The sequence below is a fragment of the Bubalus kerabau genome, chromosome 15 (genome assembly GCF_029407905.1).
Source record: "Bubalus kerabau isolate K-KA32 ecotype Philippines breed swamp buffalo chromosome 15, PCC_UOA_SB_1v2, whole genome shotgun sequence".
Taxonomy (NCBI): domain Eukaryota; kingdom Metazoa; phylum Chordata; class Mammalia; order Artiodactyla; family Bovidae; genus Bubalus; species Bubalus kerabau.
The window spans coordinates 16,646,952-16,662,857 of record NC_073638.1 but is presented as its reverse complement, the minus strand read 5'-3'; the positions used below and the strand labels follow the sequence as shown (position 1 = coordinate 16,662,857).

The following is a 15,906-nucleotide window of genomic DNA, read 5'->3' as shown; positions in this document are numbered from 1 at the left end:
ATAGGAATATATCAATATATAAGGAAAACACTAACAGCCATAAAAGGGGAAATCCAGAGTAACAAAATAATAGTGGAGGACTTCATATCCTACTTACACCAATGGACAGATCATTCAGACAGAAAATAAATAAGGAAACACAAGTCTTAAATAACACAATAGACCAGATAACTTAATGGATGTTTACAGGGCAATCCACCCAAAAGCAGCAGAATACATTTTTCTCAAGTGTGCAAAGAACATCCTTCAGGATATATCACATTTTTGGTCAAAAATCAAGTGTTGGTAAGCTTAAGAAAACTGTAATCATATCAAATATTGTTTCTGACCACATACTATGAGATTAGAAATCAATTACAAGAAACAGAACTATTAAAAAATAGAAATACATGGAGGCTAAAAAGTATGCTACTAAGTAACCAAAAATTCACCAAAGATTTCAAAGGGGAAATTAAAAAAATAGAATAAAGTGACAAATAAAACATCATGACCCCAAACTTATGAGACACAGCAAAAGGAAAGCTGATAGCAATTCAATCCTACCTCAAAGGAAAAAAAAGAAAAGAAAAGAAAATTAACAACCTAACTCTACACCTAAAGCAACTAGAGTAAAAAAGAACAAAAACAACATCAACAATAATAATAAAAGCAAACAAAACAAAACAAAACCCAAAGTTAGCAGAAAGAAATAAGTCATAAAGATCATAGTAGAAATAAGTGAAATAGAAATGAATAAAAGGATAACAAGACCTAACATAATAAATTAAATATATCTAAAAGTTGGTTTTCAAGAAAATAAAGAAAATTGACAAACAGTAGACAGATCATCAAGAAAAATAGAGAAAAGACCCAAGTCAGTTAAATCAGAAATGAAAAAGAAGTTACAACCGACACCACAGAAATATCTAGGATCATAAGAGGCTAATACAAGCCAATAAAATGGACAAACCTGAAGAAATGGACACATTCTTAGAAAGGTACAAACTTCTAAGACTGAACCAGGAAGAAACAGAAAATATAAATAGACCAATTACAAGTAATGAGATTGAAACTCTAATTAAGAGTCTTCCAACAAACTAAAGTCTGAGACTAGATGGCTTCACAGGCAAAATCTATCAAATATTTAGAGAAGAGATATAACCTGTCCTCAAACTCATCTAAAAAATTGCAGAGGGAGGGTCACTCCCAAACTCATTCTATGAGGCAATGATCATCCTGATAGGAAAATCAGACAAAGATATAACAAAAAAAGAGAAAACTACAGATCAATAACACTGATGAACATAGATACAAAAATCCTCAACAAAATCCTAGGAAATAGAATCCAACAACACATTAAAAGGATCATACACCATGATCAAATGGGATTTATCCAGTGATTCAAGGATTCTTTAACATATGAAAATCAATCAATGTGATACACCATATTGATAAATTAAAGAATAAAACAATATGATAATCTCAATAGATGCAGAAAAAGTTTTGGGCAAAATTCAACACATATTTATGATAAAAACTCTCCAGAAATTGGGAATAGTAGGAACCTACTTCAACATAATAAAGGCCATATATGGCAAACCACAGCAAATATCATTCTCAATGCTGAACAACTGAAAACATTTCCTCTTAAGATCAGGAACAAGAGAAAGATGTTCACTCTTGCCACTCTTATTCAACATAATTTTGGAAGTCCTAGCCACAGCAACCAGAGGAGAAAAAGAGAAATAAAAAGAATACAAATTGGAAAAGAAATAAAAGTGGTACTGTTTGCAGATGATGTGAAACTATACATAGAATATCCTGAAGATGCCACCAGAAAACTACTAAAGCTAATTGGTGAATTGGCTAAAGTTGCAGGATGCAATATTAATGCACAGAAATCTCTTCCATTGCTATACATTAACAACAAAAGATTAGAAAAGGAAATTAAGGAAACAATCTTATTTACTATTACATCAAAAATAATAAAATACTGAGGAATAAACCTATGAGAGGAGGTAAAAGACCTTTACTAAGAAAACTATAAAACACTGATAAAAGAAATTAAAGACAACACAAAGAGATGAAGAAATATACTATGCTCTTGGATTGAAAGAATCAACATCATAAAAAGGACTATTACTACCCAAAGCAATATACAGATTTTAGTGCAATCTCTATAAAACTACCAATGGCGTTTTTTCACAGAATTAGAGCAAAAAATTTCACAATTTGAATGGAAACATGAGACCCCAAATAGCCAAAGCAAACTTGAGAAAGAAAATGAAGCTGGAGGAATCAGGCTCCATGACTTCAGACTATACGACAAAGTTACAATAATCAAGATTGTACAGTACTGTCACAAAAATAGAGATAAATGGTACAGGATGGAAAACTCAGAGATAAACCCACATACCTATGCTCACTTAATGTATGACAAAGGAGGCAAGACTATAGAATGGAGAAAAGACAGTTTTTTCAATAAGTAGAGCTAAGAAAATTGAACAGGTAAGAATGATATTAGAACACTCCCTAACACCATACCCAAAAATAAATTCAAAATAAATTAAAAACCTAAATGGGAGACTGGACACTATCAAACTCTAGAGGTAAAGAAAGGAAAAACACTTTTGACATAAATCACAGCAAGATCTTTTTTGACCACCTCGTAGAGTAATGAAAAAAAAAAAAGTGAAAATAAACAAACTGGACCTAATTAAACTTAAAAGCTTCTACACAGCAAAGGAAACCATAAATAAGATAAAAAGACAGACTTTAGTTATTTTGCAAACAAAATAACTGACAAAGGATTAATTTCCAAAATATACAAACAGCTCATGCAGCTCAATATCAAAACAACAAAAAACCCAATCAAAAAAATGGGCAGAAGACATAAGTAGACATTTCTACAAAGACGACATACAGATGGTCAGCAGCATGTGAAAAGATATTTGATATCACTAATTATTAGAGAAATGCAAATCAAAACTAAGGAAGTATCATCTCACACCATTTATAATGGTCATCACCAAAAATCTACAAACAATAGTGCTTCCCTGGTGGTTCAGTGGTAAAGAATTCACCTGCCAATGCAGGAGACATGGCTTGATCCCTGATCTAGGAAGAAACTAAGCCCATGCACCACACTACTGAGTCTGTGACCTAGAGCAAGGAGCCACAACTACTAATCCCACGTGTCACAACTTCTGAGGCCCATGCATCCTAGAGCCTGTGCTCCACAGCAAGAGAAGCCACCTCAATGAGAAGCCCACATACAGCAACTAGAGAAAGTCCATGCACAGCAACTAAGACCTAGCACAGCCAAAAATAAATTAAATTATTTTTTTAAAAAAGATATTGTGGTCTTACATTAAGATCTTTAATCCATTTTGAGTTTATTTTTGAGTATGGTGTTAGAAAGTGTTCTAGTTTCTTTTTTTTTTTAATTTTTATTTCTTTTTTAAATTTATTTTATTTTTTAACTTTACAATATTGTATTGGTTTTGCCATATATCAACATGAATCCGCCACAGGTATACACGTGTTCCCCATCCTGAACACTCCTCCCTCTCTGTACCATCCCTCTGGGTCGTCCCAGTGCATTCTTTTACAAGTGGTTGACCAGTTTTCCCAGCACCACTTGTTAAAGAGATTGTCTTTTCTCCACTGTATATTCGTGTCTCCTTTGTCAAAGATAAGGTGTCCATAGGTGCGTGGATTTATCTCTGGGCTTTCTATTTTGTTCCATTGATCTATATTTCTGTCTTTGTGCCAGTACCATATTGTCTTGATGACTGTGACTTTGTAGTAGAGCCTGAAGTCAGGCAGGTTGATTCCTCCAGTTCCATTCTTCTTTCTCAAGATTGCTTTGGCTATTCGAGGTTTTTTGTATTTCCATACAAATTGTGAAATTATTTGTTCTAGCTCTGTGAAGAATACCGTTGGTAGCTTGATAGGGATTGCACTGAATCTATAGATTGCTTTGGGTAGTATACTCATTTTCACTATATTGATTCTTCCAATCCATGAACATGGTATATTTCTCCATCTATTAGTGTCTTCTTTGATTTCTTTCACCAGTGTTTTATAGTTTTCTATATATAGGTCTTTAGTTTCTTTAGGTAGATATTTTCCTAAGTATTTTATTCTTTTTGTTACAATGGTGAATGGAATTGTTTCCTTAATTTCTCTATTTTCTCATTATTAGTGTATAGGAATGCAAGGGATTTCTGTGTGTTGATTTTATATCCTGCAACTTTACTATATTCATTGATTAGTTCTAGTAATTTTCTGGTGGAGTCTTTAGGGTTTTCTATGTAGAGGATCATGTCATCTGCAAACAGTGAGAGTTTTACTTCTTCTTTTCCAATTTGGATTCCTTATATTTCTTTTTCTGCTCTGATTGCTGTGGCCAAAACTTCCAAAACTATGTTGAATAGTAATGGTGAAAGTGAGCACCCTTGTCTTGTTCCTGACTTTAGGGGAAATGCTTTCAATTTTTCACCATTGAGGATAATGTTTGCTGTGGGTTTGTCATATATAGCTTTTATTATATTGAGGTATGTTCCTTCTATTCCTGCTTTCTGGAGAGTCTTTATCATAAATGGATGTTGAATTTTGCCAAATGCTTTAAAGATCTAAATGTAAGACCAGAAACTATAAAACTCCTAGAGGAGAACATAGGCAAAACACTCTCTGACATAAATCACACCAGGATCCTCTATGACCCACCTCCCAGAATATTGGAAATAAAAGCAAAAATAAACAAATGGGACCTAATTAAAATTAAAAGCTTCTGCACAACAAAGGAAACTGTAAGCAAGGTGAAAAGACAGCCTTCAGAATGGGAGAAAATAATAGCAAATGAAGCAACAGACAAACAACTAATCTCAAAAATATACAAGCAACTCCTGCAGCTCAATTCCAGAAAAATAAACGACCCAATCAAAAAATGGGCCAAAGAACTAAATAGACATTTCTCCAAAGAAGACAAACAGATGGCTAACAAACACATGAAAAGATGCTCAACATCACTCATTATCAGAGAAATGCAGATCAAAACCACTATGAGGTACCATTTCACGCCAGTCAGGATAGTTTCTATCCAAAAGTCTACAAGCAATAAATGCTGGAGGGGGTGTGGAGAAAAGGGAACCCTCTTACACTGTTGGTGGGAATGCAAACTAGTACAGCCACTATGGAGAACAGTGTGGAGATTCCTTAAAAAACTGGAAATAGAACTGCCTTATGACCCAGCAATCCCACTGCTGGGCATACACACCGAGGAAACCAGAATTGAAAGAGACACGTGTACCCCAACGTTCATCGCAGCACTGTTTATAATAGCCAGGACATGGAAGCAACCTAGATGTCCATCAGCAGATGAATGGGTAAGAAAGCGGTGGTACATATACACAATGGAGTATTACTCAGCCATTAAAAAGAATACATTTGTTTCAGTTCTAATGAGGTGGATGAAACTGGAGCCTATTATACAGAGTGAAGTAAGCCAGAAAGAAAAACACCAATACAGTATACTAATGCATATATATAGAATTTAGAAAGATGGTAACAATAACCCTGTATGCGAGACAGCAAAAGAGACACAGATGTAGAGAACGGTCTTTTGGACTCTGTGGGAGAGGGAGAGGGTGGGATGATTTGGGAGAATGGCATTGAAACATGTATAATATCATATATGAAACGAGTCACCAGTCCAGGTTTGATGCAGGATACTGGATGCTTGGGGTTGGTGCACTGGGTGACCCAGAAGGATGGTACAGGGAGGGAGAAGGGAGGAGGGTTCAGGATGGGGAACACCTGTATACCTGTGGTGGATTCATGTTGATATATGGCAAAACCAATACAATACTGTAAAGTTAAAAAATAAAATAAAATAAATTAAAAAAATAATAAAAATAAAAATAAAAGTCCCATATAACCCAGAAATCCAATTCTTGGTTATATATTCTGAGAAAACCACAATGCAAAAAGACACATGTATAACAATATTCATTGCAGCACTATTTATAATAGGCAGGACATGGTGGCAGCCTAAATGGCCATCAACAGAAGATTGGATGAAGAAGATTTGTTGCACATACACAATGGAATATTACTTAGCCATTTAAAGGAGCAAAATAGTGCCATTTTCAGAGATGTGGCTATACTTAGAGACTGTCATACAGAAGAAACAAGGCAAAGAGAGAGAGAAAAATATCATATATTAATGCATATATTTGGAATCTAGAAAACCAGTGTCAGTTCAGTTCAGTTCAGTTGCTCAGTCTTGTCCAACTCTTTGTGACCCCATGAATTGCAGCATGCCAGGCCTCCCTGTCCATCACCAACTCCCGGAGTTCACACAGACTCACGTCCATCAAGTTAGTGATGCCATCCAGCCATCTCATCCTCTGTCGTCCCCTTTTCCTCCTGCCCCCAATCACTCCCAGCATCAGAGTCTTTTCCAATGAGTCAACTCTTCACATGAGGTGGCCAAAGTACTGGAGTTTCAGCTTTAGCAGCATTCCTTCCAAAGAAATCCCAGGGCTGATCTCCTTCAGAATGGACTGGTTGGATCTCCTTGCAGTCCAAGGGTCTCTCAAGAGTCTTCTCCAACACCACAGTTAAAAAGCATCAATTTTTCGGCGCAAAGCCTTCTTCACAGTCCAACTGTCACATCCATACATGACCACTGGAAAAACCATAGCCTTGAGTAGATGGACCTTTGTTGGCAAAATAATGTCTCTGCTTTTCAATATGCTATCTAGGTTGGTCATAACTTTTCTTCCAAGGAGTAAGCGTCTTTCAATTTCATGGCTGCAGTCACCATCTGCAGTGATTTTCGAGCCCCCCAAAATAAAGTCTGACACTGTTACACTGTTTCACCATCTATTTCCCATGAAGTGATGGGACCAGATGCCATGATCTTCCTCTTCTGAATGTTGAGCTTTAAGCCAACTTTTTCACTCGCCTCTTTTGCCTTCATCAAGAGGCTTTTTAATTCCTCTTCACTTTCTGCCATAAGGGTGGTGTCATTTGCATATCTGAGGTTATTGATATTTCTCCCAGCAATCTTGATTCCAGCTTGTGCTTCTTCCAGCCCAGCATTTCTCATGATGTACTCTGCATATAAGTTAAATAGCAGGGTGACAATATACAGCTTTGACATACTCCTTTTCCTATTTGGAACCAGTCTGTTGCTCCATGTCTGGTTCTAACTGTTGCTTCCTGACTTGCATATAGGTTTCTCAAGAGGCAGGTCAGGTGGTCTGGTATTCCCATCTCTTTCAGAATTTTCTACAGTTTATTGTGATCCACACAGTCAAAGGCTTTGGCATAGTCAATAAAGCAGAAATAGATGTTTTTCTGGAACTCTCTTGCTTTTTCCATGATCCAGCGAATGTTTGCAATTTGATTTCTGGTTCCTCTGCCTTTTCTAAAACCAGCTTGAACGTCAGGAAGTTCACTGTTCACGTATTGCTGAAGCCTGGCTTGGAGACTTTTGAGCATTACTTTACTAGCGTGTGAGATGAGTGCAATTGTGCAGTAGTATGAGCATTCTTTGGCATTGCCTTTCTTTGGGATTGGAATGAAAATTGACCTTTTCCAGTCCTGTGACCACTGCTGAGTTTTTCAAATTTGCTGGCATACTGAGGGCAGCATTTTCACAGCATCATCTTTCAGGATTTGAAATAGCTCACATGGAATTCCATCACCTCTGCTAGCTTTGTCCGTAGTGATGCTTCATAAGGCCAACTTGACTTCAGATTCCAGGATGTCTGGCTCTAGGTGAGTGATCACACCATCGTGATTATCTTGGTCCATGAATCAAGGCAACTTGGAAATGGTCAAACAAGAGATGGCAAGAGTGAACGTCGACATACTAGGAATCAGCGAACTAAAATGGAATGGAATGGGTGAATTTAACTCAGATGACCATTATGTCTACTACTGTGTGCAGGAATCCCTTAGAAAACTAGTATAGATGAACCTATTTGCAGGGCAGGAATAGAGATGCAGATGTTGAAAACAGACATGTGGATATAGGTGGAGAAGGTGCTGGTGAGATCAACTGGGAGATGAAAAGAGACACATACTCTTTACCATGTGTAAAATAGAGAGCTAGTGGGAACCTGCTCTGTAGCACAAGGTGCTTAGCTTGGTGCTCTGTGATGACCTAGATGGGTGGGTTGGGGAGGGAGTGGACAGGAGGTCCAAGAAGGAGGGGATATATATACCTATAGCTTATCTGATTCACTTTGTTGTACAGCAGAAACTAACACAGTATTGTAAAGCAACTATACTCCAATTAAAAGAATTTGTCAAAAAAAATATACAAATAATGCTGGAGAGGGTATGGAGAAAAGGTAACCCTTCTATACTGTTGGTGAGAATGTAAATTGGTACAACCACTATGGAGAACAGTATGGAGGTTCCTCAAAAAGCTAAAAATAGAACTACCATAATGACCTATCAATCTCACTTTTGGGCAAACATCCATTGAAAACCATAATCCAAAAGCATACATGTACTCCAACATTCACTGCAGCAATATTTACAAACAGCCATGTCATTGAAGCAAGCTAAATGTTCATCAACAGAGGAATGAATAGAGGTGGTACATAAGGTATACTTACATATGGAATCTAGTTTTTAAAAAGATACAAATCAACTTATTTACAGAACAGAAGCAGGCTTAAAGATATTGAAAACAAACTTACAGTTATCAAATGGAAACGTGGGTCATGGGGAACAAATCAGGAACTTGGGATGAACACATACACTCTACTATATATAAGATAGATAACCAACAAGACACAGGAAACTATCAAATATTCTGTGATAACCTATATGGGAAAGAATCTAAAAAAGAATGAATATATTTATACATATAGCTGAATCACTTTGCTGTACATCTAAAACTAGCACAACACTGTAAACCAAGTATACTCCAATAAAATTAAAATGTTAAATTTTTTTTTTAAAAAAACTTGTCTGAAAATTTCAAAATAACCAGCCAATATTGGACACTTTACAGCATTTAATTCAGGAAGTACAATTGGAAATTTCCAGCTCTTAGGAGCTTAATACTTAGTTTTATTTCACAAATTTCTATTTGCTTTAACTTCAGTTTTATGTTTATATTTCCTCATAGGGAATGTCCCTGAAAAGTCCATCAGGAATTTCACTATGAGTAAAACGGAAAGGGAAGTATACTCTATACCTGTGGATTCATAAGTCACCTATAGTATGTGAAATAGAACAATTGTACATAGCTGAAGTGTAATTGGTATGTATAAAACCAACAGAAAGCACAAATGTGCTTTCTGTATTAGTCACAAATACATCCATAATCTGAAAACCCAGTCAACTGAGATCATATACCTATATTTAGTGTTCTAGAAACTTATCAAGAACCAAAGTAAATTGTTTTTGATGGTTTCCAAGGCGGGGGGGCGGGGAAGGCTTCCCTGATAGTTCAGTTAGTAAAGAATCTGCCTGCAATGCAGGAGACCCTGCTTGATTCCTAGGTTGGGAAGATCCGCTGAAGGGATAGGCTACCCACTCCAGCATTCTTGGGCTTCCCTTGAGGCTCAGCTGGTAAAGAATCCGCCTGCAATGCGGGAGACCAGGGTTCAATCCTTGGGTTGGGAAGATTCCCTGAGAAGGGAAAGTCTACCCACTCCAGTATTCTGGCCTGGAGAATTCCATGGACTGTGTAGTCCATGGGGTCACAAAGAGTTGGACATGCCTGAGCGACTTTCACTTTCAGATGAAAATGGGCTTCTCAGGTGGCCCTAGTGGTAAAGAACCCATCTTCCAATGCAGGAGACATAAAAGACATGGGTTTGATCCCTGGGTGGGGAAGATCCCCTGGAGAAGGGCATGACAACCCACTCCAATCTTTTGCCTGGAGAATCCCATGGACAGAGAAGCCTGGCAGGTTACAGTCCATAGGGTTGCAAAGAGTCAGACACGACTGAAGTGACTTAGCACACAACATGCAGATAAAAATGGATGTTAACAGTCACTGGTCCAACTGCTCTTCTAAAACATGGGAAGACAAGTTGAAACATCAAATAGTTTGGATTCTAGTATCTCAGTAATTAGCTACATTTCCATCAAGGAAATGAGAATGACTACTTCCTTTCAATCACTGGATTGGTGCCCTTCCTAATCTGTTCTCTTTTTTACAACCTTGGAAATCTTTTTAAAGTACAAATCTGGCCAAGTCACACCTATGCTTACAACTCTTCAATGTCTTTCTTTGCTTTTAGGGTTAAGTTGAAACTTCTTAACATGTATTATAGCTTCAGTTGGTCTGATTTCAGTCTATCTTTTTCTTCATCCTTATTTTAGTCTACTCCTCCTCTTATTCTAATACTGTGTTCAGGGTTTCTTGACCTCAGTACTAGTCTATTGTAATAAAGTGTTTACTTTCATACATCTACCTTTTGGTTTGTGGTCTCCTCCACGAAGATGGAGATCATATTTATGCTGTTTATTGTTGTAACATTAGTGCCTATCATAGTGCTTGGAATATTAAATAAAGTATTAGTAGAAATTACAAGATTTGGGACCAGTATCTTTCACAGTCTACACAGATGGCAGCTCAACCTGTTCATCTATGCCCCATTTATGTTTTTATCAGGGGGAAGTTGTTGGAGGTGGGGCAGATCATAATAGAATAAAAGGTTTCAATGCTTGTTATATTTGAAATGACTCAATTTTTTAGACATTATAGATCACCAAGTATCATTACAAACTTCCACCAATGTGATAAAGATTATGAAAATTTAAAGACAGCACCAACATGCTCAGACTCTGTGTGACTTGTGGGGTTTCCTTTATTGGTTACATGTAAATAAAGCCAGCTAGAGCAATGACAGTTAAGCTTAGGGTATGAGCTCCTTGCATGGTTGATCCATTCTTTACACATCAGTTTTTAAATAATGGAGTTTCTGTAAATCTACAGTGACTTATACAAACAGGAAACATAAATATTAGCTCCATGATGGGAAAAATCATAACCATGGTAAAAGGATATATGTTTGGGGGTTGATCTTCAGGAATTTTCCTTACCCTGTGGTCTAGAGCCCAAAGTACACAGATCTAGAGAAGCTTCAGATCAGTGCTGAAGTTTTGAAGAGGTTTAATATGGAAATCTTTGTGAGATCATCGATATTATGCCCAAAATTGTGTCAGAAAAATTGGGAGAAACTGAAAAGAGGCAATACCCTTATATAAATACCCTAAAATGACATGTAGTTCTTAGGAAACATTTTCTTGCTTTTATATTTGTAATTTCTTCCCTTTCTCATGTGCTCCTCAGGAATCAGGAAATATATATCTTTCATCTAAAAAAAACTTAATTTCCTTTTATATAGATGTGATATCAAAAGCTTCAAAATACCACCATTTTGTTTCTTATTATAAACCAACATTTATTACGTATATATTTAAGCTTTCTGCTCCTGGGATTTTTGCTGTTGTTGTTAACCTAAGTAAACGTGGTAGCCATGTTAATAAAAAATATCTTTGGCACTATTTCTACTTTACAGTTTTAAGAACGTGATACCTGAGTCATTTAAATCATGGAACTAGTGAAACAGTTTTTACACCAAAGCTTACTTAACATTGGTCTTCCCTTGTAGCTCAGCTAGTAAAGAATCCGCCTGCAATGTGGCAGACCTGGGTTCGATCCCTGGGTTGGGAAGATCCCCTGAAGAAGGGAAAGGCTACCCACTCCAGTATTCTGGCCTGGAGAATTCCATGCACCATGCACTGTATAGTCCATGAGGTCGCAAAGAGTCAGACATGGCTGAGTGACTTAAACACACAGACACACACACATTACTTAACATTTAGCCAAAACCAATCAGGAGATATTCATACTGCTTTCTTAGTATAGAGATGTTTATCTTACCAATGCATTTGTTCACTAATTTGATAAATATTTATAGAGGGCTTATTATGTGCTAAACATTTTTTGTAAGTTTTGGAGATATAGTAGTGAACAGACTTGTCTCTGCCCATATGGAGCTTAATATCTAGTGGGTGAGATGACATCTACCAGGCACAAAATAAGTTGATTTCAGCTGTCAAAATGTGTAGAGTTGTCAGATATGACCTTTAAGATAGATAAAGTTTGAAGTTTTACTCTGTACCCAGTATATATTTAGAGTCCCTATTTATATTCACTATCCAGAAAAATAAAAGAGACAAATATCTTTTCTATCCAAAGTTAAATGACTTTTATAAACATTGAGGAACATTTTGAAAGTATTAGAATTTCCAGTGTGATGCAGACTCTTAATATTTTCTCTCCTGTATTTTAAACAGGAATACCTAAGAAGGACAGAGACTGTGGGAAATGACAAACCTGATTTATCTCTCAATCAAGTCAAGTTTTCTGTGTCCTTTCTTAGGGTGCAATTTAAATTTTGTGTCGTAATTGCTATCTTTCAGACTGGATGGATCTACTCATTATTAGAGAATAACAGGATCAAGAAAAAATAGAGTGTCACAAGTGACAGGCTATTAGCATTAGGCAAAGGCAAAGAACACTTACTGGTAAGTGGTTGGGCTGACATTGATGCGTCGAGGGTGACTTCCTGATTCGAATTTGCTTGCCAGAGTGACATTATTTCCAAACAGGCAATATCGTGGCATTCTTACCCCAACAACTCCAGCCAGCACAGAGCCTGAGTGAATGCCTATCCTCATCTAAAAAAGAAAAGGAAAAAGAAAAAGGATATGCTTATGTTTTCATTTGGTATGCAATTATTTTAATGAGAGGTTGTTACTGTTGTTCAGCTGCTTTGTCGTGTCCAGCTCTTTGTGACCCCATGGACTGCAGCATGCCAGTCTTCCCTGTCCTTCAACATCTCCTAGAGTTTGGTCAAACTCATGTCCATTGAGTCAGTGGTGCCATCCAACCATCTCACCTGCTCCTTCCCCTCAATCTTTCCCAGAATCAGGGTCTTTTCCAGTGAGTTGGCCCTTTTCATCAGGTGACCAAAATATTGGAAATTCAGCTTCAGCATCAGTCCTTCCAATGAATCTGAAAGGGTTGATTTCTTTGGGGATTGACTCATTTGATCTCCTTCCTGTCCAAGGGACTCTCAAGAGTGCTCACAAGCACTGCAACTTGAAAGCATCAATTCTTTGGTGCTCAGTCTTCTTTATGGAAAGCCATAGCTTTGACTATGCAGACCTTTGTCGGCAAAGTGATGCCTCTGCTTTTTAATACACTGTCTAGGTACTGCTGAACTATTAGATTCCTAGCTTCTCAAAGTCAGGAACTTGGGGTCTTAGTCATTTTTATCAGCCATATCTGGACTATTATACTATCAGTGAACACAGATGTTGTGGGAAAAAAATCAATGAATGGTTTATTATAAGAAAAAACACTACATTTAATTTTCTACATGAATCCAGTTGTGTTTCATGTTAAATCAGGTTTATTTGTACCTAATATGCTCTAAATGTTCTCCCTCCAGTTATTCTCACATAAAACCTTCCTTTTTCCTTCATAGCATTAAACATAATTGTAAATTAAATGTTTATATTTCTTTTTATCTATTCATTTAAAATATTTTCATCTCTATTTTAGATTTCTATTTCTAAATTTACTTATCTTCTCTTTGTAAAACCTTATCTTTTGCTAATCACATCCAATGCATTTTTCTTTTTAGATATTGTGATTTTCATTTCTCAACATTCAATTTGAACATTTAAAAAAATCTTTCAGGTATCAAATTAATTTTTGAACATACAGAATACTAGTAAAATAACTGTTTTAATACTTTTGCCTACTAATTCTACCATAGGCTCCAGTTCTGTATCAATTTTGATTGACCAATTTTTCTCATTATTATGGGTTATATTTTTCAGCTTTTCTGCCTAGTAATTTTTGGTTAGATATCATGAATTGACTTTGTTGAATGCTGGTTATTTTTATATTCTTATATATATTCTTGAGCTTTGTCCTTGGATGGGGTCAAGGTACTTGGAAACAGTTTTTCTTTTTTCTTCCAAGTCTTGCTTTTTAAAATTTGTTAGGCAAGTCATGAGCTGTGTTTCATGTGAGACTAATTATTTCCCACTACTGAGGGAAGAACCTTCTGAGTATTATACCAAATGCATATGATTTATGAGGTTTTTCAGTCTTCCTGGTGGGATTAGTCATTTTTTCCAAGTCCTGTGTGAATTCTGGGAATTTTTTTCTTAATCTTTTCAGGTGTTTTTTCCCCACTGGGCTAAGGTAGTTTTGTCACATACAAACAATTATCGGTAATTTAAGGAACATATAGGAGGCCCATTGGAAGATCTCTGGTAGTCTCTGTGCAACTCTCTTAGGGGTACCCTGTCCATGAATTCTAGCTTTCTTGGTCTTCATAGACTCTCAGCTTCAACTCTTCAACTTGGGGAGTTTGTTGAGTTCCTCCTGATTTGTCTTTCCCTGAACAACTTGAACATACCCCCCCAGAACATGCCAGGGAAATCATGTTTCCTCTTGTTCTCTTGACTCTCAGGCGCCACTGCCTTCCACTGCCTAATGTCCAACATCATGAAACTGTTCTTGTGTACATTTTGTCCATATTTTTAATTGTTGATGGTGGGAGTATAAATGCAGCCCCTGTTTTTCCACATTTGGTGGAAGCAGAGATGAGACATATATTATTTTAGGAATGCAAGTTACCTTAAAAATTTAGCCTGTTTCTCATGAGAGATTGTCTATGTGGATTTAAACGTTAAAAAAGGCAATTGTTAGCATAAGCTCCTATGCCTGACACAAAGTGAGGCTAAACAAACCAAAATGCTGGAGTTTGAAGCAGAGAAAGTTTTGTTGCTGAGTGATGCAAGGAGACAGGTAGCTCATGCTCCAAAAAAATTTCAAGGTCCACAAAGTGTTTCAGCAAAGCATTTTTAAAAGTCAGGTGAAGGAGGGGGGTTGCCAGGTATGTGTATGTGATCAGTTCATGCAGAGTTCTCTGATTGGCTGATGGTGAGGTAACAGGGTGATGTCACAGCAGTTAACATTATCAGGCACTAGGGCTATGTGTTCATGATCATGAAGTAGTTAACAGCTTCCATTTGGTGAGGGGCAGGGGTTCATAATTGTGAAACCCAGGAAATGCACATCAAACATTATTATCTAGGTACCTCAGAGAGGACATGTGGGAAGGCCTGTCCCAGGAAAACCCCCTAGGGTCCTGCTCAGTTATATAATGAATGGTAGTATTCCTTATCAGAGAAGGCAATGGCACCCCACTCCAGTACTCTCGCCTGGAATCCCATGGATAGAGGAGCCTGGTGGGCTGCAGTCCATGGGGTCGCTAAGAGTTGGACACGACTGAGTGAATTCACTTTCACTTTTCACTTTCATGATTGGAGATGGAAATGGCAACCCACTCCAGTGTTCTTGCCTGGAGAATCCCAGGGACAGAGGAGCCTGTTGGGCTGCCATCTATGGGGTCGCACAGAGTCGGACATGACTGATGCGACTTAGCAGCAGTATTCCTTATAAACAAGCATAAAGCACTGTTTTCTAATATTAGCAAGGCATTTTGACAAAATATTATTATATATCTTTGGGCTTCTATTTGTTTTCAGAGGGTTTATTATATTAAATTAATTTTAGGACTGCCTAAAAACATCCAGACCTTAAATATTGTCAAGTTATTGATAACTAAGTGTTGACAAATAAAGATGTCAGGTTGGACCTGTGATCTTTTTAAGTGGAAAGACAGCAGAAATTATCAAGTAGACACATTGTACAGCCTCTATATTCTGTGTTTTCAGTCTCAGAAGAAGACTCCATACCTCAGACAAACTATATGGAAGGGTTATATGGTTTCACCTCTGCCTCATTTCAAAAGACCTGAAGCTGTTTCTTGTTTTAAAACCAAATTATCATAA

General features: G+C 37.0%; 1 protein-coding gene across 1 annotated transcript in view; it reads right to left on the bottom strand.

Annotated features, from left to right (window-relative positions):
* GUCY1A2 (guanylate cyclase 1 soluble subunit alpha 2) overlaps nucleotides 1-15,906 on the bottom strand; it is a 469,674-nt gene that overhangs the window by 55,883 nt on the left and 397,885 nt on the right. Inside the window, exon 7 of the mRNA XM_055547771.1 lies at nucleotides 12,554-12,708. Within this exon, the coding sequence (XP_055403746.1) occupies nucleotides 12,554-12,708 (155 nt within the window). The remainder of the gene's footprint in view (nucleotides 1-12,553; nucleotides 12,709-15,906) is intronic.